The 25,548-nt window shown below is 44.6% G+C and overlaps 1 protein-coding gene across 1 annotated transcript; it reads right to left on the bottom strand.

Annotated features, from left to right (window-relative positions):
• Nucleotides 1-2,869: 2,869 nt before the first annotated feature.
• CPLX4 (complexin 4) lies at nt 2,870-23,863 on the bottom strand. The gene is made up of 3 exons (XM_012745460.3): nt 23,503-23,863; nt 17,665-17,752; nt 2,870-4,249 (listed from the first exon to the last, which is right to left on the bottom strand). The coding sequence occupies exons 1-3, from the start codon at nt 23,667-23,669 to the stop codon at nt 4,022-4,024; spliced, it is 483 nt and encodes a 160-aa protein (XP_012600914.1). The 5' UTR covers nt 23,670-23,863; the 3' UTR covers nt 2,870-4,021.
• Between the last annotated feature and the right edge of the window lie 1,685 nt (nt 23,864-25,548).

The raw sequence follows: 25,548 nt of genomic DNA, 5'->3' as shown, positions 1-25,548 counted from the left end.
TTTTTTTTTTTTAACTTTCAGAATGGCAAAGTATTATTGATCTTTTTAAAGAACCAACTTTTGGACTTCTTAATTTTTTTCTATTGTTTTCTTGTTTTTCTATTCATTGATTTGTGCACTTTATTATTTCTTCCCTTCTACTTACTTTGCTGAGTTCTGTTACATTTTTCTGAAGATTATTTTCATTTGTTTGTCTGTTTAGCAGTCAGCAAACTTGGCTTGACTGAAACTCAAAACTGTGCTTTCTGTAAGTGGTCAGCAACATAATTCTTAGTTCAGTTTGTTTAGCCTTAACTGTGCCGCTCAGAGTCTGCCTAATACATGCATACTTCAGGGCTACATGATTAGCCAGTGTCTTGAACAGATGTTACACACTGAATTTACAACTCCCCTTCTATGGCTCTCTCCTTTATAGGATTTACTCTTTCATTTTATAGCTGCTATGATGACCGCAAATGGTGCTGGTCCTTAAAGCCATAAAGGCTGCAGGTTTTCTATCTGAATTTTAGTCATCCTTACTTAGCTTTGACTGGGGTCTGCTCCCAGATGAAACCTATAAACAAAGGAAAACTCACCAGTGCTTTTCCCTTCTTCCCAGTGTAGATTTGATTTCCCTTCAGTGCAGACCTGCTTTGGGCTGCTTCCGGTGCATTCAGGCAGTAGTTTCTTTGTATTTTGTTCCAAGTTTATAAATGTGATCTGCAGGAGGGTTGATCCAGTAGGAGCTAATTCTCTGTTATCAGAAGCTGGGAGCCCCAATGTATTCGTTTTAAATTTCTCTTCTCTCCTTGTCTCTGATGGCTCTGTTTGTAAGCAGTGATTTGGCTAAATGTGTAGTGCCAGGAGCAAATCTAAAGTGACTATGTAACTCACAAACTGGATTAGTTGGTCTCTGGATAACTGAACTTCCTCAGTTTTTCAAAAGTCTTTCATACTCTTTCAAAAGCAGAACTCCAGCTTCAATACCCTATAGGAGTCCGTATCTAATTGGGACTAGACTAATTCCAGGCAAAATTGGAAAGTTCATTTAATTCGTCTTCTTGGAACTTATTCTTCAGCACTTCTCCCCAGAGTCATTATGGTTCCTTCTGCCTGGGCAGAAATGCTCCCTGGATCTCCAGATTTTCTCTCCATGAGCAGTCCTCTGTGTTCCTGACCCCTCTCTCTTCTAGTACCTTCCAAATCTCTCTCTGCCCCCAACCTTCCCCGGGACCTGTTGTCCCTTTGCTCGGCTGGAGTCAGCAAAGGGACTGAAACCTAGTTTGTGCCTAGTTCTGGGCTAACGTGCTCTCCTTCACAAGATAAACCTCTGTTTGATATTAATCACCCTGAAACCATAGAATGAATCACAAAATGCAAAGTAATTCAGCCCCTTCACTTTTCCTGTTGAGAAAATGAATCTCAGAGAGGATAAATTACTTGTCCAAGGTCATGTGATAGCAGGATTAGGGCTAAAGTCCTAATTCCTAACCCTGAGTTGGCTCAGGAATGGCTTCAAGCATCAAGTCCAGGGGCAGGGTGTGGGAGGCAAGAGCATTGCAGTTGTCCGCATGGTTGGATTCACTCCTGGACGGTGACAGAGCACGGCTGCCCAGTAGGTTAAAAGTGTCCCTCCTGTGTGATGAGAAGTGATTAAAAGAAGTTAGGATGTCTTACCTGGAAAAGAGAAAACTGCCTGGGGGCATCACTGAAGGCCTGACTGAGAATGTAGGTGCAGTCTGTATATTTCCATACAGTGGAATCATAACAAGGGGATCAAAGATGCATTTTTAGCTGAAGACAAGAAAGGCTTTTCTAGCCGTTAGAGGTGTCTACAAATGGAAGGGCTGGTGGCTAAATTCCCTTGGAGCAGCAGGTGATGAATTTGGCACCCCTGGAAGCTTGCAGATATGGCTCAATTGAGACATGCTGGAAAGGGTTCCTTTATTGCATGGGAGATCAGAAGAGCTTCCCTCCTAGTCCTTTGTAATTGTTGGATTCTATGTCTCGAAGATGGAAGAACTTTTTGTGCCCATCAACATCTCATGGTATAGACACCTGTCTGCCCTTTCAGAAAGGAAAGGGGCCTTCTGAATGCTCTAACACACTCCCTCTCCATCCCAACCCCATCCGCACGTGATTGGGGTGGTGTAATCTGGTGTGGGCAGGGGTGGCTTGGTGTGGGATGGCGTGTCGTAGTATGATGTAGCGTGGTATGTTGTGGCGTGGTGTACCATGGCACAGTGTACTGTTGTGTGCTGGGGTATCACATGGTGGGCTATGTTATGGGGTTGTGTGTTGTGCTGTCTTGTGATATCAGAGGAATCACAGGCAGAGTCTTCTAGCAGCCATGCAAGTCCACTGGGACAGTGACCAAATGGTATCAGAGAAACTTTGATTGTCAAGATGCAGTGCTTATTTAGTGACTTCCTTAGCAGCACTGCATACACCTTTTAGAAAAAAAAGCAAATCTTCTGTGTCATCCTGCAGCTAGTCTGTAGGACAGTCTGGCAGCCACAGCATTTTATGTCACAACATAGCGTACAAACATCAGGCCCCATGAAGCCCCTTCTCACCCATCCCCCCACCCTGTCAACTATAGGGCAGAGTCAGGCGTTGAACGGAGGATAAATCTTATCTATTTTGTAGTTTTTAAAACTATTAAAACTTCAAAACTATTTCATAGTTTTAAAAACGATAAATATTTTAAAGTTTCTGCTATAAAACAAAGCACAATTTACATGCTAGTTGTGTTAAAAGACAAGCATGATTTTAAAATGTGCCCCTAGTATCTGGGTTCGTGGAATATGAAGCTAATTAACTTCAAACATTGCACCAATATTCTCCCAGGAACTTTCAAGAAGAGTTAAACGTTGCCAAAAATCATAGATTCTGGACCTCTAATAATTTATTTGCACATTTTCATAACATGAAGCTTCTTGTACAACACATTTGGGAGCTCTGGGTGTAGAAAATGTTAGCCCCTAACTTTTTGGTCTTAATTCCTTTTTCCTCTGATAAAACAGTCCTTGACAAAATTTGTCTTTAAACATTCTTCATTCTATGAACAGACTCATTAAAAAGCCGATATTTTGCTTGGTTTGGTTGGCTTTGGCTAAATAGAGGTAAATGCTCTAAGTCTTCTGAAGAAGTCCGTTTGAAAGAGAAGATGTTTGGAAAAAGAAATCAGTGTCTATCCTGGAAGCCTGTGGCACCGAATGACAGTGTGGTTTATTAGAAGGTAGTCTAAGACAGAGAGAGACTGATTTAACTTCTTAATGCTATTTGTCTCCCTGCTTTGTTCCTGCTGCTGTCACCAAGTTCAAACAAGGGGAGGTAAGCTCAACCCACAAATAGCAAGAGCCTCCCTCATTGTCCCTCTGCCTCTAATTTGACCTCCTCCAAGTCCACTCTTCACGTGGCCCCATGATCTCCAACGCAAAGGGCTGGTGAAGTCTGTTCTCTGCCTCCACTTCTCATCCTTTCCCAAATCCCTGCTACTGCCACTTGGCTGAGAAGTGTCCAAGTGCCAAACTTGATGAGAAACATGGACGAGGTCAAGGTGCCAGGGGTGAGAGGTGGAGTGACCTTTGGTTGTCCTGGAGCCTGCAGCCTTGGCCCCGGTGGCACCCTGACTCTCATCTTTCTCTGAAGGGACCTGACATCACACCGATGGTCGGGCAGGGTGAGACCTGCCCTCGAAGGAAGAAAACTGGAGAGCAAATGCCATTTGCTTTTGTTCCTTCTCGGCTGTCCTCAAGATCTTGAAGCAGGTGTGAGTTCGGCATCATCACTTACAGCTGAAATGTCATAGTCATACTTATAACAAAAAGGAAAGTACAACTGCAAGGTGCTAGCTAAATGCTCTGCCAGAAACATTTAGAACAATCAAATTGTCGCCTATGTGTTTGCAGAGAGCGCTTTATCACCGTGGCTTTCCTAGCTGTGTTCTCTACGGTAAAGTGTACAGTGCTGGAAACGCTCCGTGGGAGAGTGGCCTCTGCTGCCCATGGCCTGTCCCCTCCCTCGCCCTCCGCGCCCCTCACATCACAGAACACTTCTGCTCCGCTGTCTGCTTGATTTCCGTGAAGGTGGCCTGCGCCTTTTCTTTTATGGTATCCAAGTCCACATTCTGCAGATTCTGTAACTGCGCAAGAATGGAATCCTTATCCTCCTCCTCTTCTTGGTCTTCGTCTACCATTTTCCTGAGATCTTCCGGCACGTCCACATCATCTCCACCCAGCTGGATTTGAGTCTCGTCCATTTCACTCTAGGTGAAAAACAAGCACAGAGATAGACAATGACTCTGAAATTGACCAACCAGCCAACTAGATCAATAAATACAATTTAAAAAGCAGCAGGAAAAACAAAGGTCCATCGAGAATGAATACTGTGCTTGGCATGCTTGGCTGGTCCTGGTGGCTGTTGCAGGGGCCAGAGCTCCCTGTTGGGAGGTCCCTCCTTCTTTTCCCCTTGGGTGGATCAGAACTTTCTAGTGCAGTGGTTCTCCATCCATGGCCCCTGGACAAGCAGCATTAGCATCATCTAGGAGCCTGTTAGAAATACAGATTCTCCGGCTCCACCCCATACCTACTGAATTAGAAACTCCAGGGGTGGGTCCAGCCATCTGGGTTTTAAGACATGCTCCCTGGGACGCTGATGCACACGAGAAAGCTGGAGCATCACACCCCAGCTCCACCTCAGGGCAGCTCTGCAAGTATTGCAGAGTCTCTCAGCTCCGTGCCAAGACCCAGTGCCCTGGCCAACCCCACCTTGGAGGTTGGTGTTTGGGTTGCAGTGACTAGACAGTCACTCATCACACTTCAGTGGCCACTTTTGCTTGTCCATTGCTTCTCTTCTCCCTTCCCCTAGACGGGCAGCCCCTGTAGGCACAGAACGATGCCAAATTCAACCTTCCACCCTAAGTGCCTGCAGTGGAGTCTGGCACACGATACATCTTTATTAAGGGAGTCATCAATGCACGGTCCCTTCTGGGCGCACTGACAGCCCAGCCTTCTGTGCTTTAGATGCTGTCACCATAAGCTGGCTTACACATTTTATTTTGTGATTCCAGGCATGGCTGTCCCAGAATTTCTTAATGCATGCTGCCTGGTCGCTCAGATTCCTTTACTACCAGGCATAGAGCCCTTCGTTTCATAATGAGGGAGAAGATTCTAAAGAAAAATGTTCTCCAGGAAAGGTTAACAGAAGCTCATGTTCCCAGAGGGCTGCTATCAGACAATTTCCGGAGGTCAAATTGTCACACGAGGTGAACTGGGTTTCTGGGGTATAGAAGACTAAAAAGAGGGTCAGAGAGGCTGGTGTTGGAAACAATCTGTGTTAGGGCCACCTGAATCTGTTGTGACCAGCCTTGAATTTGTTACCAAAGCTCATGCAAAATCACAGAGGATAAAATGTTCATCTTAGCTTTCATCGGGCCACCTAGATTTGGATTTAAGAAAGATTTCTGCACCTGCTGACTTCTCAGGTGGCATCAAACACAACACACCTAAAGGAAGATCTGAATTCCCCTCGCCTGGGTACTGAGTAGAAACGATCAGAAAGAAACAGCTGTCTCTGGGTTCCAGGGTAATGTGTAAACTTTGTTTTCCATCTGAAAAGTGGGTTGGAGGGATCGGATGGCTGAGGTCTTCCTAACACTAATGCTTTTGGCTCCCATGCCTGGAGAGGCTGAAGCCCGCCTGCCTTTCCCCAGAGCTCTCCTCTTACATTCAGTTCCCCAGACAGAGTGACAGATTTCTGCTGCAGAGGAGATCGGTGCCTTTGGGAGGGACGGTCCTCTCCTAGGCTCTCCTCCCTGGAGACCGCAGGGAGGAGAGCCACTCTCAGCGGCTCTCCCTGCATTTGGCCAGGGCCTTGGACCCTTCAAGTGCTTAACGGATTAATTAGTTCCTCGTCAAACTGTTGTGGGATTAATTAGTTAGTTAATCCCCGGGGGCTCCCAGCCAATGGTGCAATTGCACAACTGCAGCCGGCCCATTCTCAAGTCCTGCAAATGCAGGGCACCTGCCCTCTCTTACGCACCCCGGAATCATATGCAAATGATTTGAACAGACGTTCCTGTGTATTCAAGCACCTCCCCTTTGGTTGGGAGTAAGATCCCCACGTGTGTTGCCAGATTCAAACCTGGACGGAGTCACCGCTGTGGGCCTGGAGGGACAGGCAGCTAGAGGGGCCACAGGGCAGTGAGCCAGCTCTGGCCAGTGCTAAGAAAGACGCGACCCACTCACCAGGGCTCTCGGGATGGTGCTCTCCTGCCGCCCATTTGCAGGGTGACTTTAGCAAGGCCACCCTCTATGGCCCTGCCACCTTTGAAGAAGCTTTGGAATAATTTCCTTGTTCAAGGGTGACTCTGGGGTTCATTTTATCCTCATGCCACTTTGCCTCACAGAGGGGATCTTGGTCGGTCTGACGTCTACCAAAGAAGTTCTCAAAGTAGGTTCTCTGGGCTAACAGCAGCAGCATCTGCTGCGACCCCTCTAGAAATGCACATTCTCAGGCCCTACTCAGACCTACCAATCCAGAAACTCAGGGGTGGGCCCAGCAGTCTGTGCTCCAACCAGCCCTCCTGGTGACTCCGGTGCTTGCTAAAGCTCGAGAACCACTGCTCAGCATTTCTTGAACACAGGGCTGTAACTTACTCATCTTTATGTCTCAGAGCCCAGCAGAACTTCTGGGCTGTGGACTCAAGGAATAAATGTTTCTTGAATGATTCAAGGAGCCTATTTTCAGGGACTATAACAGCCTTATTAATACTTAAATTTGTAAGTCCTCTTTGTTGTCAAGAGCTCTGCTTTCATAGCTACCGACTTAGCGTTATACTCCTGTTGGGGCGGCACAGCCTGGAGGTTAGGGGCGCTGGTTTGAGTCAAATTGCCCGAGGGAGGGCGTGAGCTCCACCGCCTACCGGATGTGCGGCCTGGGCGCCTTCCCCAACTTCTCTGCGCTTTAGTTCCTTATCCATATATTGGCAATTGTATTATTTTCATTAGAGCTGTGGCAGATTAATTAGGTGATAACTGAATTATTTAGAATCTATTAAGCATGCCCCTGGCGGTAGCTATTCATAGAGATAATAACCTTCAAAGGTGGGTGGAGGAATTGGCTCTGGGTAAGTCTGCATGTGGGGCTCAGCCCCGTTCATCCTGAGGTCTTGTTCTCTCTGCACCTCCCCCCTGACCTAGCAATGATTCCTACCTTCACTCCATGGGCTCGGTTTTCCTAATAAGCTGGGCTTAGTCATTCCCCCTTGGCACTAGTCCCTCAGTTCTAGGAGGAATCTACCTAGCTGGCCCAAGCTGCTCTCACCTATGGTCAGGTCCGACCCTAACATTTGTGGGTGGCAGAGGATGAGTACTGACAGAGGTCCCCGGCTCCATCCCTGACTGGTCAGGACCTTAGGACCTTGTGTGCTTGGCCCATCCCCCACTCCTCAGGCCTCCCTGCCTGGCCAGCAGCTCAGCCCCTCTCAGGAGCACAGGCCTGCAGGGAAGGCCCGGGCAGCTCCGGATGCATTTAGGCAGGGCATTTGGGGGCCTGAGCAGCCACAGTATGGTCTAAGAGAGGGGTGTGGGCTCTGGGTAGACATGGCCCTTGGCCCTGCAGATTCCTGCCCCCATGAGACACCGTGGCTGGAGGAGGGATAACAAGAGCCCTCTCAAGCGTGGGGCCCAGGCAGGTGGCCTCAGCTGTCCAGATCTAAAGGCAGCATTGGGTGTGGCCGATGACTGTGGTCAGAAAGTCCTACACTCATCGTTGTTCTAGAAGGTCAATGCTGCTGAGCCTCTGGCAGCAGCACGGTTGCTTCAGGTGATGATTCTAGCACTGGAATCAATTGCCCTGGGCTACAGCCTGTGCCGTGGACACCTCGAACCAAGGGTGGGACAACCAGACAGGGCCACTGGGTGGCTAAAGCACGAGACGAAGCCCTCTGGAACCAAACCTGGGCCTCTGCCCTCATTCACACTGGGTCCCAGCTAACTGCACTACCCCGGACTAGAACTGGCCAAGTGTGCAAGTGTCTCATTTGTCAAAAGCTGCAGCCTTCCCAGACTGTTACCCTGCAGAGGCAGCCTGTGCCAGCGGGAAGACTGATTTAGAGCTGGGAGACCTGGGTTCAAGGCCCAGATCTGTCATTCACCCAATGCATGACCTTGGGCAAGTCACCTTATGTTTCTGAGGCCCAGCGGGAGGGCCGCTCAGAGGATTACTGAGCAGATTGAACGAGACATGTTGTGAAACAGCCTCGTAAGCTTCTCAGCCCTGGACAAATGGTGGCGGTGGTTATTAATATTTTAGAGGAAAAGGGCGGCTCAGTGTCAAGATCGCTGCTGCAAGGATCCCTGGGATAAAGCAAGCACGGACAGCGAAACAGACAGTGGGAGAGCGTCTGCCCTTAAGAGAAAGATCCGGGACAGAGCAGGCAATTAAGGAGCACAAATGGGATTTATACAGTGGACACTGGGCAGCCTTGTTTCCTCCTTTCCTAATGAACCACCCTGCTGACAGGACCTTGTCTACAATTCAAACAATGAACGTCTTGTCCAGACTTTCTGCTGCCCATTGACAAATCTTAGGTTGGGGAGACCAGGAATATTTGGACACAGTTCACACTTCAAGGAAAGGCAGCAATGCCTCATTACAACCCCCAAGCACAAGTGCAGCTCCAGCCAGTATGAATCAGCATCAGCGCGGCCGGAAGCAGCTCCAGGGAGGGCGGGGGCTCCGGGCTGAGAACCGGGGTGGCGAGAGTGAATGAATGAGTGAGCGGACGGAGCCAGCACCTAATTAGGGGACTTATAGGCTACACTTTGTTCTTAGAGGTTCTGTTTCAGAGGTCTCATTTCTAGAAATCTTATCAATTTGGGATATTGTTTAATGCAGTTAAGAGCTAATTATTTTTATGCCAGCTGACCAGAATCTATTTTAATCTCTTGTTTATACTCAGACTTATTATCTTCATTGCCGGTGCTGAATTCCCCATTATTTAAATGGCCCCATATCCCGCCTTTGCCCCTCCCTGTGACTGATCGCTGACCTCTCACCAAAGGGCAGGCACAACCTTGGATTTCAGACTTGCTACTCCCTAAACCATGACAAACCGGGCTTCACCTTTTACCAAACTTGAGATGCAATGATAAATGATCTCAGGTGGTTTTATCTTCAAAACTGAGTGTTCACTGCTTGTTAGAGTCTAGTCGATCAAGCTCAGTGTATGAGCAAATGCCAGGGTGACTGGTACTAGGTAGATTTGATTCTGGTTTTGGTTTATTTAATTTTTTATCCACAGGATACCAGATGGCTAGATGAATGGACTTCTTTCACTTTGACGAGTTGTCCTAACATGCGATGTCGGTACATTTGTGAGGGTCACGGACTTTAGCAGTCAGGCTCTTCTGCTTACGAGCAAGGCTGCTGCCCTAAACAGCTTCCCAGGCGACTCTCCTGTGTGGCTGGCGTGGAGGCCCTGGTGTGGGACGTGCTGGCTGCTCCTCATGCTACCTTCTGCTGCTGTTCTCCACTCCTTAGCTACTTAAAAAGCCTGCAGCACACCCAGAGTAGGACAGATGGTGTGGATTTGTCTTCTCAAATGACAGGTGTCTCTGACGGAGACTGTGCATGCATTGGGCTCTCCATGGAACCAGAATGTCTAGATACCAGCTGTGCGCACTTCTTTCCTTTATGAAGACATTCCATAGAGACTCTAGATGTTCCTAGAGGTCACTTATCCAAGGTTCTCATTTACAGACAAGGAAACTGAGGCCCTGAGAGGCAGAGATACTTGCAACAGTGTCATTCTGCTTGTTAGGGGACAAGAACCCAGCAAGGCTGCCCAAGAGTCTAGTAGGAAAACGTGGCCCCTGGGGTCAGATCTGCTTGGAGTTAAATCTTGCTCTACCATTTACTGGCTGTGTGGCCTTGGGAAGTTGCTTTCCCTCTCTGAGCCAGCAAGGGGGAAGGGATAGCCACCTACCTCAGAGGGCAGTTGTGAGGATTAAGTGAGTAAACTGGTGTGGCCAAGTGTTGAAGTCCTGCTTCACTAGTGCCCAGTGACTTTCTTCTCATCCCTACCTTCCCTGTGGACACTCAGTCCATTGCTCTTTCGAGAACATGAGTAGGAGGAGCAGACAGAACTGGGGCACGGTGGGAGGCAAGGAAGATCTGGTGGCTTCTAGGGCCTCTGATGGCCTCCCCGCCGCCCAGCCACCAGACACAGCTGCTCGGAAGCAGGCGGTCTTGGTGTCTCGGACCATGCTGGGCAGTCCCAGGAGCTCCTAATCTGAAGGAGGCTGGCAAAGAGAGGTTCACAGGATCATCTTTATTATTTTTTAAGAGGCAAGCTTTCAATTCAATTCTAATGGAGCTTTCCGTGTGACATATTTAAAGACAATTCTCCTGATAGGCTTTTTTTCTATATTCATCTTTAAAAAAAAATGAACGATGTCCTTAATACAGCAGACAAACACCAGGTGTACCTAAATCATATAGCTCAGCAGGGGCACAACATTATTCTTCAATGACTAACCTAGATTGACAATTCTGTTAATAGGATTAGGGTTCATTGTGGAACTGTTTTCTCTTATTAATTTGGCTTGACTTACATATACATTTTAAATTGGCCAGGGAGAGGGGCACATTTGCCTCTAGAAAGAATCTTGTGGCTTTATTTAAAACGTCTTACTTTCTCTATTTGAAGAAATATGACATTTAAATTATAATACAAAGAAACCTTTGTGTTTTATACAAAATTATAATGTCAAATCCAGACTTGTTCTTTTTATGAAAATTTATTTTAATATCACATATGGCAGATAAATTCTTTCTGCTGTTTTTGATACTTTGTTTTTGGGGCACGTTTAATTTTTTTTTTCTCCCTTTCCTTTTTCCCAATAACATCCATTCATTCAGCAAACACTGTGTATGTGTCTGTGTGTGTGTGTGTGTGTGTGTGTGTGTGTGGTGTGTGTATGCAACTTCTGTATGTCAGGCACCACACTACGCATTGAGGACAAAGATTAAAAAGGCAGCCCCTTTTGTTAAGGAACATGTAGTAGGTGGCAATATTCAGGGTTGAAAGATGATATAGGAGATGTGTACTCAAGGTGTTATGGGAACGTGGAAGAGGATGATCCAATCCAGAATTAGTTGGGGGAGGGAGATCATAGAGGGTTCTGGAAGAAGTGGCAGTAGACCAAAGCCTTACAGAAAGGAAAGGGCCACAGGGAGCAGGGTGCAGGGGACAGAGTGGGAGGAAGGTCCAGTCTAGGCAAGAGGTGAGGCCATGGAAAAATGAAAAGATGGGAGCCATGGTGTTCAGGTCAAGGAGTTTGGACTTTATTCTCAAAAGTCATAGTAAGCCAATTTTTTTTTGAAACAGGGAAGGAACAGGACCTGATTTGCATTTTGGAAACCTCAGTTTTGAGGGGAAGTTGAAAAGCTATGCAAGAGCTGTCGCAGGAACAGGGGAAGAGATGATGAGATTTGCATTGGGGATGAGGTGAAAATTACTCAGGAGGCGAAGCAGGGTGGCCTGGTGATTTTCTGGGTGTGAGGCTGGAATGGGGAGGGAAGAGTCAAGGGTGAATTCTGGCTGCCTGTGTGGGGGCCAGGCTGGCCAGGGGAGCCACCTGTCGGGGGAAAGCCTGCAGGAGGGGCAGGTTCAAGGGGATACTGAGTGCATGGGGTTTGGATATGAGCATGTTCTACCTGTGAGGTACGAGTAAGGGTGGATGCAGTTGTGAAATTTCAGGAGAAGGTGTGTGCTGCAGGTACAGGTGTGACAGTCATCAACGTGTAGGTAGTAATGGAAAGCAACAACGAGATGCAGCCATCCAGAAAGAATGTACAGACTCGAGCGAGAAAAAGAGCCGACCAAGGGAGCAACCTTGAATATCTCACAATTTAGGGGCAGACAGGGGAAGGGCAACCCATGAAAAAGACGAAGAAGAAACAGTTCAAGGAGAACAACAGAAGGGTGATGTCCAGAAGCTAAGGAGAGCAAGTGCTACAGAGAGGAAGCAACCACCAGTATTAAATGAAAATGACAGAGCTCTCTCCTGTATTTATAGACAGATACTGTCGGTCTGAAGGAAGGTGTCAGCAGAGCAGTGGGAACCAGAGCCATTTAAGGGAAGATACCTAGAAAGGCATGTTCACTCAGAAACTGCCATTTGATAGTTGGGAGAGATTTGACTTCCTTTATAAAGGACAGGCTAGTAGAGAAGGAGAACCTGAAGATATGGGATTGGGAATAATTAGTGGAGTGTGATCCAAATCTAATGTGGGCACCATATTAATCCTCTAATGACCTATAATTTGAAAACAAGAGGAAATCAACATAGGCTAATGTGGGTCCGTGAACATTATAATGACTGGTATAGATACATACATATCCACTGCAGATGACTGCAGTTTGATTACTGCACTTGTTTGGTTACTTATCTGATTACTGAAATTAACAACGGTCATCAAAAGACCCCAGTACAACAAATAGTATTGTCATTAACAATTAACAATAAAGTCGGAACTCGAGACCTCTGTTTGTCTAGAGGCCTAAGGCCTACGTCATTCCTTTTCAAAGAGTCCAGATTTGCTTTCCCGGTCGGCAATAGAGTGAAACTCTCTTTCACAGGAAACACCAGCCAAATAATTTCTTTGGAAAATACTGTTCTAATTCCAAAATGTGACATAGTTATCCTCATTAGACCTGACAGCCCCCGGGAAGACATTTTCTCAAATCTGCTCCCCGTTGGGCCACGGTAAGGGAAGGGCCCAGAACCGAATCCTGCTGTTATGTAACTGCTGTGGTGGGGACGCTGGAGAATTGTGAATGGGGTGCCCAGGGGGTCACCCCTTGTTAGCTGGAGGATGTGTTAAATTCATCCTGTTCCCTGTGGACTGTTAATACTATTACTGTAACTGCTCACCCAATATGGCTTTTATAGGATGGCATGGGGCTAGGTAGTTGGCAAACCTCCCAGGGACGGGCGGGTTATTAGGAGCTCGCTAAAGCCTGGTGACCCTTGCTGTCTGCCCAGTGCCAGTTTCTTTGTTAGACGGCATGTTCACGTTTCAAGTCTCCCCCCATGAACGAGGCACAGTTGAGAGGGGTTGTGGGGAGAATGGGGCATGAAAAAGTACTGGATGAGAATAAGGAAGCTCAAGTCCCCATCTGTCACAGTAAGCTTTGTGACCTTTGGCCATCCCTGAATTTACATGTGTTACCTTGCCATTATGTGTTGGGTGCACGTCTATGGTGTGTGCTTTTCTGAATGTAGCAAATAAGTCTAACAAAAGAGAAATACCATTCAGACACTGGAGTCCAGGAGTCAAAGTACTGTGGTCATCCAGGACCCCAGATCTGTCCTAGGGAGAGAACTTAGAGGGGGTGGGGAGCGATGGTTGGCATGTTCCTCACATGACCCCAGATGCCGAGCCCCATGGAGGGGACCCGTGTAATGACTGAAGAACCTAGGAGACAAAAACCTACAACTCAGATTCCCACTGTGGCGTGCTGGTGGCATTCTCCAAGTTCCACCGTGAAGCCTTCCTCTGCATGATCCAAGAAAGACCTCGGAGCTGCCCACAGGTCAGTAACGACCAGCAGTGCCAGCCACGCTGGGTAAGTGGTTCAGTACTGGAGTAAAAGTGAGTTCAGTATTGGAATAAAAGCACGGCATTCAAGGCCTGGGAAATGATTATGCCCCCTATGCTCCATTTCCCCAGCCATCTCCTCTCAAGTCCGAATGTTCCAATTCCTTCAACTCGTCCTCAATTGCTGTCATTTCAAAATCTCTCACCAGCCTGGTTACTGTGGCCACAGCTAATCCCGGGTTGTTTGCTAGCTCTCTTTCCCAGTGTACCATGGGAGGATTGAAATGTGCAATCTGGTCTTTAATATCGAAATAATGGACTTTTTTTTTTTTTTAAGTCACTTCCAGAACTTTAGTTCTGCCCCGCCCTGGTCCTGCCACGACCCACAGCGCGGGTGCTGCCTGGTCCGCGGGGACGCCGGTGGCCGCTGCGCCTGGGAACGCGAGGGGGCGCCCGGCGTCGGGGACCGGGGCGCGCAGGTGGCGGCCGCCGCGCACCGGCGCTCGCGCGGGGCTGTGGCTGGGGCAGGCGCCGCTGCTCTGCACAGAGGGAGCCGCCGGTGGAAACCTGTCTGACTTCACAGCCTCTTTCTCGCCACTGCACCCAGAGCCCCCTCGGTGGGCGGGGATGGGGCGGAAGGCAACACATGACAGGTGACAACGCAGGGTGCTGAGGAGGCCACAAGGGTGCGGCGGGACTGCAAGCGCACCGAGTGCGCAGGGATGGGAGGTTGGCCACATCTGGACTAAGTGGATTATGCTCTGGCTGGGTTTTTACTGGATGGTTTCTATTAAGTTCTGTTTTTATGGAGAGCTACACTGGAGTAGAATGTCCATGTGCTTTACAAAAAGCAGGCAATTGTGTTATTCGTATTTTTGATATTTTTCACACCATAGGTGAATTCTTGCAACATTGTGTGTAGGATCCATTTTTATTTACAAAATGCAACCAAATATAAAAATGCCCCAGGGGAGTGGGGAGCCTCATCTGAAAGTAAACTTTGAAATGGACAATGAAGTGTGGAATGCTTTCAAATGAGATTGTCATCTATCTACTTGGATTGTATTTGGAATTCAGGCAGTGACTCACAGGTGTCGGGTCCAACCATCAGAAGACACAGGAGAAGGAAGGAGGTGCTCCCCCAGCTGCTGGGGGGGGGGGAGCTCAGGGACACCTCCGTGAAATAGTGAGGCAGTGTGGTTTGTCCAAAACATCTTGGGGCAGTTCCAAGCCATGTAGAATTCAAAACTGCCCTAAAGTCTTTTGGGACAGCTCAAATATTAAGAGCAGAAAGAGCAGACACTTTGGGGAGAGAGGGAGCTGTGTTCGAATTCTTTTGTGAGTTAAGTGTCTCTTTTCCATGGTCGGGGGGCCTGAGTTCCAATCTTGGTTCTGTCGCTCAGTAGGTGTGGGTTATTGCAAAGCTACTTAACCCTCCTGGGCTAGCGTTTCCTCGGGTCTAAAACGAGGCAGCGGTGGAATTAGATTATTAAATGAACTCCAAGGTCTCTTTTGGGTCCATGAAAAAAATCAGGCAAGATTCTCAATGGTATTATGTGCATTTGAAACAGCTACAGAAAAGGGGGTATGTGAGCATCGGGGAGCCATGCAATGAAAGATACTGGGTTCCACTGTTAATTTATCAACTTTCTTCATGTCTCCCCATTCCCCAGCTGGCTTTAGGGAGCAGTGGCCAAAGGAGATATAGTTACTATCATTCTCCAGGGAAGATGGGAATTTACACATTTCATGCCTGTAATTCTTTCCCCTGTCCACAGTGTCTGTTGGAAAGTCTCTTGTCCCAAAGGATGACTCGGCATAGAGATTTGGGAATTATTTTGTCTCTGAAGAGCATCTAAACCTTGCCTCTAAGCCTAAAAGTGTTCACCCCTGAGGATCCGGAAATGAGCAAGACCACCGACTCACCATGAGAAGCAGCAAAAAAATCAAAAGCTCAGTTTTGAGGTTCAGGGGCCTTGAGTTGTTACATTCATTACACACAAGTGTGTTTATGGTCCTCAAGACCTCTAGTTGTTAGTAAGGATGTTTGTGCACAGATATCATAACAGCAATAACAAGAGCTGTCACCTATTGAGCTCTTATCATTCATCAGGCCCTATGCTAGGTCCTTTACATTGTATTATCTCAGACAAAGACCCTGTGAAGTTAGGTACTATTGCCCTCATTTTATAGGGAGGAAACAGGCTCAGGTATTTTTGAAAGCCATCTGAAGTTACACCATGTCACAGAGACAGAGCCATAACTGAAACCCAATTCTTCTTAGATCCCTATAAAAAATAACAGTTGTCAAAAATAAAGCCTTAAAAAGCCCAACCTTTTTGGATGATGCATGCCCAGCTAATCATGTACATGTGTGTGTAGTGTGTGTGTATTAAATTTAAGCTTCATCTTAAACAAGATTTGTGGTGCTTTAATCAGATGGAGCCATGAGAGTGGGGGAAAGGGGCTTTAGCACAGCAGCTTGAATCTGACTCAGGCTTCCTGCCTAGGGGAAGGCCACATTGCTAAAGAGAGCCCGTGACATGCCAGGGAGTTTCAGGAAATTCACCAGACAATGAGAGTAGAAAGGACAGTGCTTAGAAGTGCTTCACTCCTCCAAAATGCAAGCATGGTGGGAAAAAATATTAAACCTGAAAGGGTGGTAGAGTAGGAAAACCAAGGCTTTCTTTTCCAAATTCATTGTTTGCAAGTCTGTCCTCTCCTCACTGAGAGCAGAACCTGGGTTCCCTGGGCCTCTTAGGGGCCAACCTCTCCCACAGGCGGGGGATGTTTAACTCTGGTGATTTCAGCAGTGACCTTGCACGGCCAGTGGTCTCTCCCTTGGTCAGTGCTTGGAGTTTCTGAAATCAGCTTTTTCTGGGGGATCTGCAGAGGACTCATTGAAGGAATTGGTTTATGAGTGCTTTCTAGACCACCCAGACTTAGAGGTGGCTCTCATACTTGGGGGGAGATCATGAGCTCTGGGGGGATCTTTAGTTTGGTGTCTCCAGATGGAAGATGTTCTCTAAGGCATGGTGCGTCTTTGGAATATGAAGTTCAGCAGGCAACCCAGAAGGGGAAGGTGGAGTCAGTTAGAGGATATTGCAGCCCCCCAGGTAGTAGTGGGCAATGGGGACAGAAGAAATGAGCCAGAGTAGCAAAGTGCAGGGCCCTCTGTCACCATTCCATACAAGCCCTGGAACAGCACATCTGAGCCACCTGCCATAACATGTCGACGCATCCTCCTCCCACCAGTAAATCACTCGACCAGACCCTACAGACAGTCCTCCTCTCAGCCAGCACTGAGATGGACAAGGGTGTGCCAGGTGACATTGTCTCCCAAACTCAGCAATCAATCATTCCTTTCAAATAGAGGCAGAATATCCCAGAATTTAAGACCCTGAGCTCTGACTTTCCTGGCTGGCTGGGCTCTGGCATGCTTACTTTCTATATGCCTGCTTCCTCTACAGCAGGGGTCCTCAAACTTTTTAAACAGGGGGCCAGTTCACTGTCCCTCAGACCGTTGGAGAGTGCGCACTGTGGGCCCGGGACTAGTCGGCTGCTAAGCAGGACAGGCAGCTTCGGCAAAAACACCCGGAGGGTCGGATAAATGTCCTCAGTGGGTGGCACGTGGCCCGAGGGCCATAGTTTGAGGATGTCTGCTCTACAGTAACAAGGAGGTGATGATAGAACCTAAGTGAACCTCATGCAAAGCACATTGCCTGGCACCTAGAAGGAGCTCAACAAACATCAGCTGTCATTATTATCCCCACGGTGTATTTATATAGAAAAGTTCTATATTCATTAGATACATTTATACAAAAATGTCATCTATAGGTATTAACTCTGTTTTTTGTGCAAAAATAGTTCATAGAGATTCAGTTAAAAACTGGAATCAAATTTTTATGCACTCCTAGTTCAATGTTCTTTTCACTACATCAAACACCTCAATTAAGGTTAACACACACACATATATGTTTCCATGAACACGATTCTTTGCTGATAAACACGCTCTGTCTTGTATTTAATAAGAAACGATTAGATGTTTACTGTGTCCAGTAACAGTCTTACCTTCGGGAGCCTGTACTTTTCTCTGAGATGAACTCTAAGGCACGCCCTCTCTGCTTTTTTTTGTGTAAATGCAGCATCTCTTTCCATCCTAAAAGTTAAAGGGTAGAATCAAGGATCAGAAGGACATAGAGAGCTAAGGACGTTCCAGCTGCTGCTTGCTCAGAGGGGACGGACGCTGGGATTTACCTTCCGAATTCTGGCTGCCAGCAGACACCTAGCAAATATGGGATTTTCACCAAACACCTGCCTCTTTGTCCATACTCCACCATCATAACACAGTACAGACCCCTAAATCCCAAAGACAACTTGGTTCTGGGAGTCTCTTTAGGATGCAAACCAGGAGAGGGGCAGGGTGATTATTCCTAAGGTAGAGCTGCCCGTGGTCTGTATGGCCGCGGCCTAAGGCCTCAGAATCACCTGGGCACTCCCTGGGCCTGATTCCAGTCTTGTTGCATTAGAATCCCGCATGCAGGTGAGGAAAAACTATATTTTTAACAAGCTCCCCAAGTGACTGTTACACAAGCTGAAACAGGGTTGTAGTACCCAGGACCAGGAGGTACTTTGGAGGCCCATGGTATTAGGGGATAGTCTATAAAGCTGTCTCCCTTCATTGTACCCCAATCCACACCCCAATTTAGACAAGTACTCCTTCCCCAATTGGAAGGAGGTATCCCCAAACAAGGTAGGGTAGATTTCCATAATGCCAGACTGGGGTCCTGCTCTGTGTGTGACCCGACTGGATTCATGAGGACGCTGGTTTGAAATGGACGTCCTTGCTCAACACAGACAAAAAGCAGACACCTTTGGGGATGTTTGCAAAACTTACAAGAACCGCCTTCCTTCCCCGCTGCCCACAGAAGTGCTTCCTTGGTGCCTAAATGTAGACACGTGGCCCTGCCCTCTGGCTACACTAGGTCGGACCACACTGAGTAAACAAAATCGCTTCATTGGGAATTTAGGATGAGGACTCAGAAAGACGGACACTTGCAATGTGGCTAGAACTGTAACAGGTGGACTTGGAGGCCCCTAGCTGTCATCTTCCACCAGCTCTGTGGTCTGAGTAACAGAGAGAGCAAGCTGGCTGCTGAGAAAGAACAGCAGCACGAGCAGGTAGGAGCTTCAGCAAGAGATGGAGAAAGAGCGCTCAGGGCTTCTCCACCGCCTGCTGCTTCCTAGTTTAGGCCCATGTGAGGCCTGGTGGGATTTCTGCTCATAGATTTAGTGAAGTATCTTTGCAGAAAACATTATTTGTACTCAAATAAAATCCCCTGTTTTCATTTTCAGGTGAAAACTGATTTCTATTTCTTTTTTATTTTGAGACAGGCTTTCACTCTGTCACCCAGGCTGGAGTGCAGTGGCTCGATCATAGCTCACTGCAGCCTTGGATTTCTGGGCTCAGGTGATCCTCCTGCCTCAGGCTCCTGTGTAGCTCGGGCTACAGGCACGCATCACCAGTCCTAGCTAATTTAAAAAAGATTTTTGTAAAGATGGGTGAGGGTCTCGCTATGATGCCCAGGCTGATCTCTAATTCCTGGCCACAAGCGATCTTCCTGCCTTGTCCTCCCAAAGCGATGGGATAACAGGCACGAGCCACCAATCCCAGCGATTTCTATTTCTTGACTACAAACTTTGAAATAATCTTAACTATTACACAAAAGACTGAGAATAAGGAAGGGCTGGGTCTGAAGCAAACAGATTAAACTACTGGTCGCCAGGTCCTGGGCTCAGGTGTTCTCTGAACTCATTTCCATTCACAGAACTTCAGGTCTGGAATAGGCGTGTGGGAGCATCGGGTTCAACCTTCTAGTTTGGGAGAAGTAGAATAAAGTGATCTATGAGATTAGCAACCTGCGGCATGAGCAGGAAGCTGGTGTTTAACTCCCAAAATTTTACTATGAAAACTTTCAAATGTACCGAAAAGTTGAAGGAATTTTGCAGTGAAATCCATATACCCACCCTCCAGAGTCTACAATTTGCATCTCACTATACGTTTCATCACATATTTCTCCTTCTATCCATTTATTTATCCATTTTTATTTTTGATGCATTTCAAAGTTGCAGAAATTAGCACACTTTCCCCCAGACACTTCAACACGTCTATCATTAACTAGTGCAAAATGTTTGTTTACAGATCTTTTTTTCTTGTGAAGCAAAATTTGCATGCAATTCAATGCACAAACTTATGCATACCATTTGGTGATCCCCCAAATGCACTGAGCCAAACTCTTACCAAGCTAAAAAACATTACTCTCACCTGGGGAAATTCCCTCGTTCTCATTCTCAATCAATGCCTCCCCCCACAGTCCTAGCCAGTCCTAGAAGCAACCAGCATTCTTTTTCTACCATAGTTTTGTTTACCATTTCTAGAAATTCATAAATATTAAACCATACAGTTCATCTTCTTTTGTGTAACCCTTTTTTCCACATAAAAGCTTTTGAGATTCACTCATGTTGTTTTATTTATCAGTAGTTTGTTCCTTGTTACTGCTGAGTAGTATTCTATTGTGTGTACCAATATATCACAGTTTTTCTTGTCATTCTCTTATTGATGGACACCCACGCTATTTCCTATTTTGGGATATGGTGAATGAAGCTGCTATGAATATTGTTGCACCAGTTTCTTTCTGTGGACATAGATTTTCATTTCTTCTAGGTAAATATCTAGACTTAGAATTGCTGGGTTCTAGGGTAACTTAGTTGAGTACATTTAGTTTTATAAGAAATGGGCAGATCTTTTCCCAAAGTGTCTGTATTATCTTATATCTCAACACCTGGAACAAGAGTTCTTGGGCTTTCACATTTTGGCCAACATTTGTTATTTCTGGTCTTTTTAATTTTGGCTATCCTGGTGTGTATGTAGTGGCACCTTACTATGACTTTAATTTTTTCCACTTCCAAGACAAATAATGACATTAAGCAGCTTTTTCATGTACTAATTGGCTGTGTATATATCTTTCTGAAGTATTTGTTCAAATCTTTTGCCCATTTTTTTCTTTTATTATTGAATAGTAGTTCTTCATGTATACTAGATCCCAGTCCTTTGTCAGATATATGTTTTGCAAATATTTTCTGTGGCTTGCCTATGCATTTTCTTCATGGTGTCTTTTAATGTACAAAGTTTTTTAATTTAGTGTCAAATTTATCATTTAAAAATTTTATGATCATTGTTTTCTTGGTCATGATAAAGAAACCTTTACCTACTTCCAAGTTGCAAAGAAATTCTATGGTTTTTTTCTAAAAGCTTTATAATTTTAGCTTTTATGTTTAGGTGTATGATGCACATCAAATTAATTTTTGTGCATAGAGGGTAGGGGTCAAAGTTCAATGTTTTTTTAGTTGCTTCTGCATCAATTGTTGAAAAGACTTTCTTTTCCACACCTGATTATTTTGGCACCTTTGTGGAAAAGCAAATAACTATATAAACTCCATTGATTCCCTTGGTGATCCTAATGCCACACAGACTCAGCTTCCAGTCCTCCAGAGCCAGTCTACAAATCACTCAGGAAAACTGTTTGCTCTGTTTATAGTCACGTGAAGCTTGTCTCCCCAAAGCAAAGGGTAAATTCCTGCAGAAGAAAACCCATGTCTTGCATCTCAGTACATTCCTTGCTATGCCAGGCCCATAGTAGGGATCCAAACAATTATTGAATAAAGCAAAGATCAGAGTCAAGTAACAAATGGTACCAAAGCAATTACTGAACCATCACTAAGGCAAAGGGGTGTTATAATATGGAAAAATGGAGGGATAAACAGACTATCCTTTTATTTCCTTTCCAAACATTCTATTTAGGTATAGACCTCGTTCAGTACTCATGGTACAAGTAGTAAAAAAAAAAAAAATTGAACACAGAAGGAAAATAAAAATGAATGTGCAGTAGAGTACATTGTTAAGTAGCTTTTCATGTACAATTAGTAGAGTCAATCCCCCCACTTTTCTAAAATGATGAGGACAGGTTTAGGAGGTTTTTATTTGCTAATAGTCATTTTAATTAGTATATATACTGTACTGTCTGTAATTCTCTCTGCATTTAACTTGTGATGAACATTTTTGATACCTCCTACATGTTGCATTCTAGGTGATGAAGCTCTTAAAAACTCAAGCAATGGACTGGAAGTCATCCCTCTTTGCAGTAGGGAAGTAGGCTGCCCTACTGTCCTGCTATCAGCTCTTAAATTGGGTGATGACATAAATTTCTAATGTTCTTACACATACACACAGGAAAAGTTGAGTAGTTGACAATGCAATCTACTGCTTGACCACACCACTTAACCATTTTGAGCTTTGATCTGTCTAGATATAAAATTTTTTAAAATTAGGATATTAATCAGATACCATATCTATGATCAGATGTATTGCTTGGATGTATTAAGTGATATTTTGCATGATTAGGTATATAGTCTACATTTCTGACCATTTTCATTAGTCTACTTGAGCTGAGAATGTTTGGTGTTATTGTTCTAGTTATTATACTGTACTTATTTTTCTTTTACAGCTTTTCTACTTTTACATGCCCTAGGCAAAACCAGCCAATACTCAAGGAATGCTGCTTCTTTTGCCCACATCTTAGCACCAATATCATTTCTGTAGTGGCACTTACTTTTTTTTAAAAAAAACTAACTTTAATCTACTGCAGAGCCAAGCATAATACATTCTAGGTAGTTTATAAGCCACACTTTCTTTCAGAAAAATACAATAGACAAGGTTTCCACTAAACGTACTTTGTACTTTCTTAGTTTCCTTCAGGTCGTTAACCTTTTCACCTATAATCATCTTAGCAAGAGGACTTAGGCAACTATTATGTAATTGATCATTAGCAAAATAGCCATGGTGGCAAAAAAGAAATACTTTTCTTTTGAGACATATGATGAACATTTAACCTCTAGATTTGATGTTTCAATTCTTAGTTGACTAGTAAAAGACTCAAGTTAATTTTACCTTAAACTTTAAAAAATTATACATAGATTACACTTATTTAAGAATCAGTCTTCAAGTAGTGAAAAATTGTTGGTGATATTCACATTCTACTATACACAACTAAAATGTTGTGAATATCTTATATATTCTTGTTACATTTTATATAGCCAGGAGAATGCCCTTAGTTTTTGGAGGTGGATGGCTAAAGTATTTATGGGTGAAGTATCATGATAACTGTAATTTACTTTGAAAATTATTAGCTATCATCTATTTATATATCAGCAAATATGGTAAAATGTTAATTGTTGACTTTATGTCATACGTATATATGGGTGTTTGTCATACTATTCTACTTTTCTTATGTTTAGAATTTTCATAATAAACAGTCCACAAATCTATTCATAGTCTTTGATAAGCCAAATCTTACAACATTGTTGTCATGATGTGCTTTCTGGTCTTTCTGCACGAATAACATCAAGGAGGATACACTGTATGTTCTTTAGGGCCCTTTTCTAGTTATAAAATATGAATTGTTATAATTTGAGAACTTTCTTCTTGCTAGGAGGGTAAATTTCAGAAAGCCTGTAAAGCTAGTTAGACTCACCAGTTTTCATTTGAACAATTAAATTGAGGTCAATTAAAACGTGCCTAGACCAGCAAGTGTTAAACCGCTTTAAGAAGGACGTATAGATTCACTAATCACTTTTCGTTTCCATCCATACGTGTAGAATATAGAACAGAGCGGCCGCTGATGCTACGGGAATGTTCCCTTGAGTAAAACAGCCTTTCCTCAGGATAGAGGTAAACAGTAAAAGGAAAGGTGTCTTAAAAAGCAAAGAGAAATAAATCTGGGAACCGAAGAAGGCATGACCAAGAGCGAATTTCTTTTGCTTTTAAAGGGAAATGTAGTAGCATGTACTCACTTCTCCTCAATCATTTGCTTTTGATATTCCTCATATTCCTCTCTAGTCATCCCTTGGGCTGCGGCAGGATCAGATGTACCTCCTTCTTCTTTCTTTTCTTCAGACCCACCACCAAGTCCTAAATTCTTTATCTGGTTACTTATCATACTTTTCATAAAGAAAGCCATTGTCTCGGCCCCAGGAAAATAAAACCCAAACTCAGTCAAAACCTCAAAAAGCAAAACAAAACAAAAAACAAAACGAACCCAAGCGAAAAACCTCCAAATATTCTCAACAGCAGCAATACATTTAAGAGAAAAGGATTTTGCACAGCTTCATCTACTCAAGGGCATAATCACAGAGAAGAGGGGTTTGTCGGTTGTAAGCTGGATTAAAGTGCTGAACTCCTTAGCATATAGAGGCAGATGGTTCAGATTACTAAAGCATACAATCAGAGGCAACTGACTACCTTCTGAATTAATACACTCAGCTAATTTCACAGGGGGGGGAAAAACCCTCACATTATCTATCCCTTTCTCCCTACCCATTTCTAAATTTGTAATTATAAGCACAGCAGGGCTTCAAGAGTCCTGTTTCAATTAAATTAATCAGAGCTGACTGATTATATAGCTGTTGTGGAATTTCCAAATTCCAGCCCTTGAGTACAACATCCTGTTGAAAAACTGAGTCCAATGAGACTCAAAACCCAGAATGCTTCATTAAGCAAAAATAATCCTTTTGATCCATCATTTTATCTCACTGGACTCTAATGCAAGGAATTGCTTTTTGGTGTGCTTGAATTTTGTATTGCTTCGATGGTTACTGCATCTCACACATAAATACACAACCAAAAGACAAGTCCCAAGGGTGAGCCAGTGGGTCCGTTGTTCATTATGTCTGGAAGATTATCTTAGCCTTCTCCTGCATGGAAATGTTACTGGTCTGCACGGAAATGATGTGCTTGATACTTCCGAGGCTCTGATCCAGAAGGAAAGACCCTATGTGGGTCAAATCATCAATATGTAACAGGTCACTCTTTCCTCTTAGGTACAGTCCCCCTCATGGGTGCTGTATTTGCACTCACTGGTATACGTGGATGAAACCGACAGTGTTTTCTAATGCACAAGATTCTCTATGGCTGTGGTTTTCCTCAGGTCAAGGGAAGAATTGAGTATGGCTAAGACTTTAATCTACGCTAGTATCTTTCTAATTAAAGCACTCCAGAAGGGGGCGGGGCGGGAGGGAAGAGATGTAACCCAGTTGTAACTGACGCTTGTGATTTTATCACAAGGTGGGGCCGTCTCCGGACATAGGTGATTATCCTCACACCGTATAGAATCATATAATCAGGATTTTTGCCTAAAATGCTTGCTTTATATATTTTCAGGCCTGCCTTGTATATTTTAAGGTCTTCCCTTTCACAAATCTATTCTAAAAGGCTGCTAAAATGGTCTCAATACGAAAGACTAACAAAGGTAATTCAGGGTGAAATGTACACTTAGTGCTCTCTGACTAGAACATCCACGAATACTTAGCTCCACTTTCTCTTCCCAATGGGTTGCTTGGAACTTAACGTAGTCAAACCATGATCTCTAAATTATCGTTTATAATAAACTATATTTCATCTCCATTGAGGAGTGTTACTAATTAATATGGTCTCACAAAACTTTTCAGACCCTAAAATAAAAGCCAGAGCCTTATGTTTCTATTGTTTTCTTTGTTTTCCAGTTGAACAACAGAAATTCTCCTTTAGAAAATACTGGGCAGGTGTTTCATGACATTAAAAAAACACCTTTATTTCCCAAAGAAAAGAACAGCCTGCTGAAGTTCTGTCCTATATAACAGTTTTGGTCAGAAAGCGAAATCCCTAAAGTTACACCTGCCACCAACTTGGATTGGATGGGTCTGAATCAGAGAATTAACACTGTCCCTTAAAGAACAAAACAATAAAAACTTGAAATAATAAAGATAAAAATTCATTTTATTATAAGTGCTTAATTTAACTTACTATAAAATCTATCATAAAATTCCGTTTTATTAGGCATTAGGAGATACTATTAATGGGGA

The sequence above is a fragment of the Microcebus murinus genome, chromosome 17, assembly GCF_040939455.1.
Source record: "Microcebus murinus isolate Inina chromosome 17, M.murinus_Inina_mat1.0, whole genome shotgun sequence".
In the NCBI taxonomy this organism is placed as follows: Eukaryota; Metazoa; Chordata; class Mammalia; order Primates; family Cheirogaleidae; genus Microcebus; species Microcebus murinus.
Note: the sequence above shows the minus strand (reverse complement) of the source record. Positions and strands in the feature narration are given on the sequence as shown.

Bases quoted from the DNA above. Each gene is read 5' to 3' on its own strand.
- CPLX4 (XM_012745460.3), bottom strand. From the start codon at position 23,669: ATGGCTTTCTTTATGAAAAGTATGATAAGTAACCAGATAAAGAATTTA. The intron at 17,753-23,502 runs GTGAGTACATGC...TTTAACTTTTAG, and splicing joins AAGCAAATGATTGAGGAGAA to GATGGAAAGAGATGCTGCAT. The intron at 4,250-17,664 runs GTAAGACTGTTA...TTTTTCACCTAG, and splicing joins AAAAGTACAGGCTCCCGAAG to AGTGAAATGGACGAGACTCA.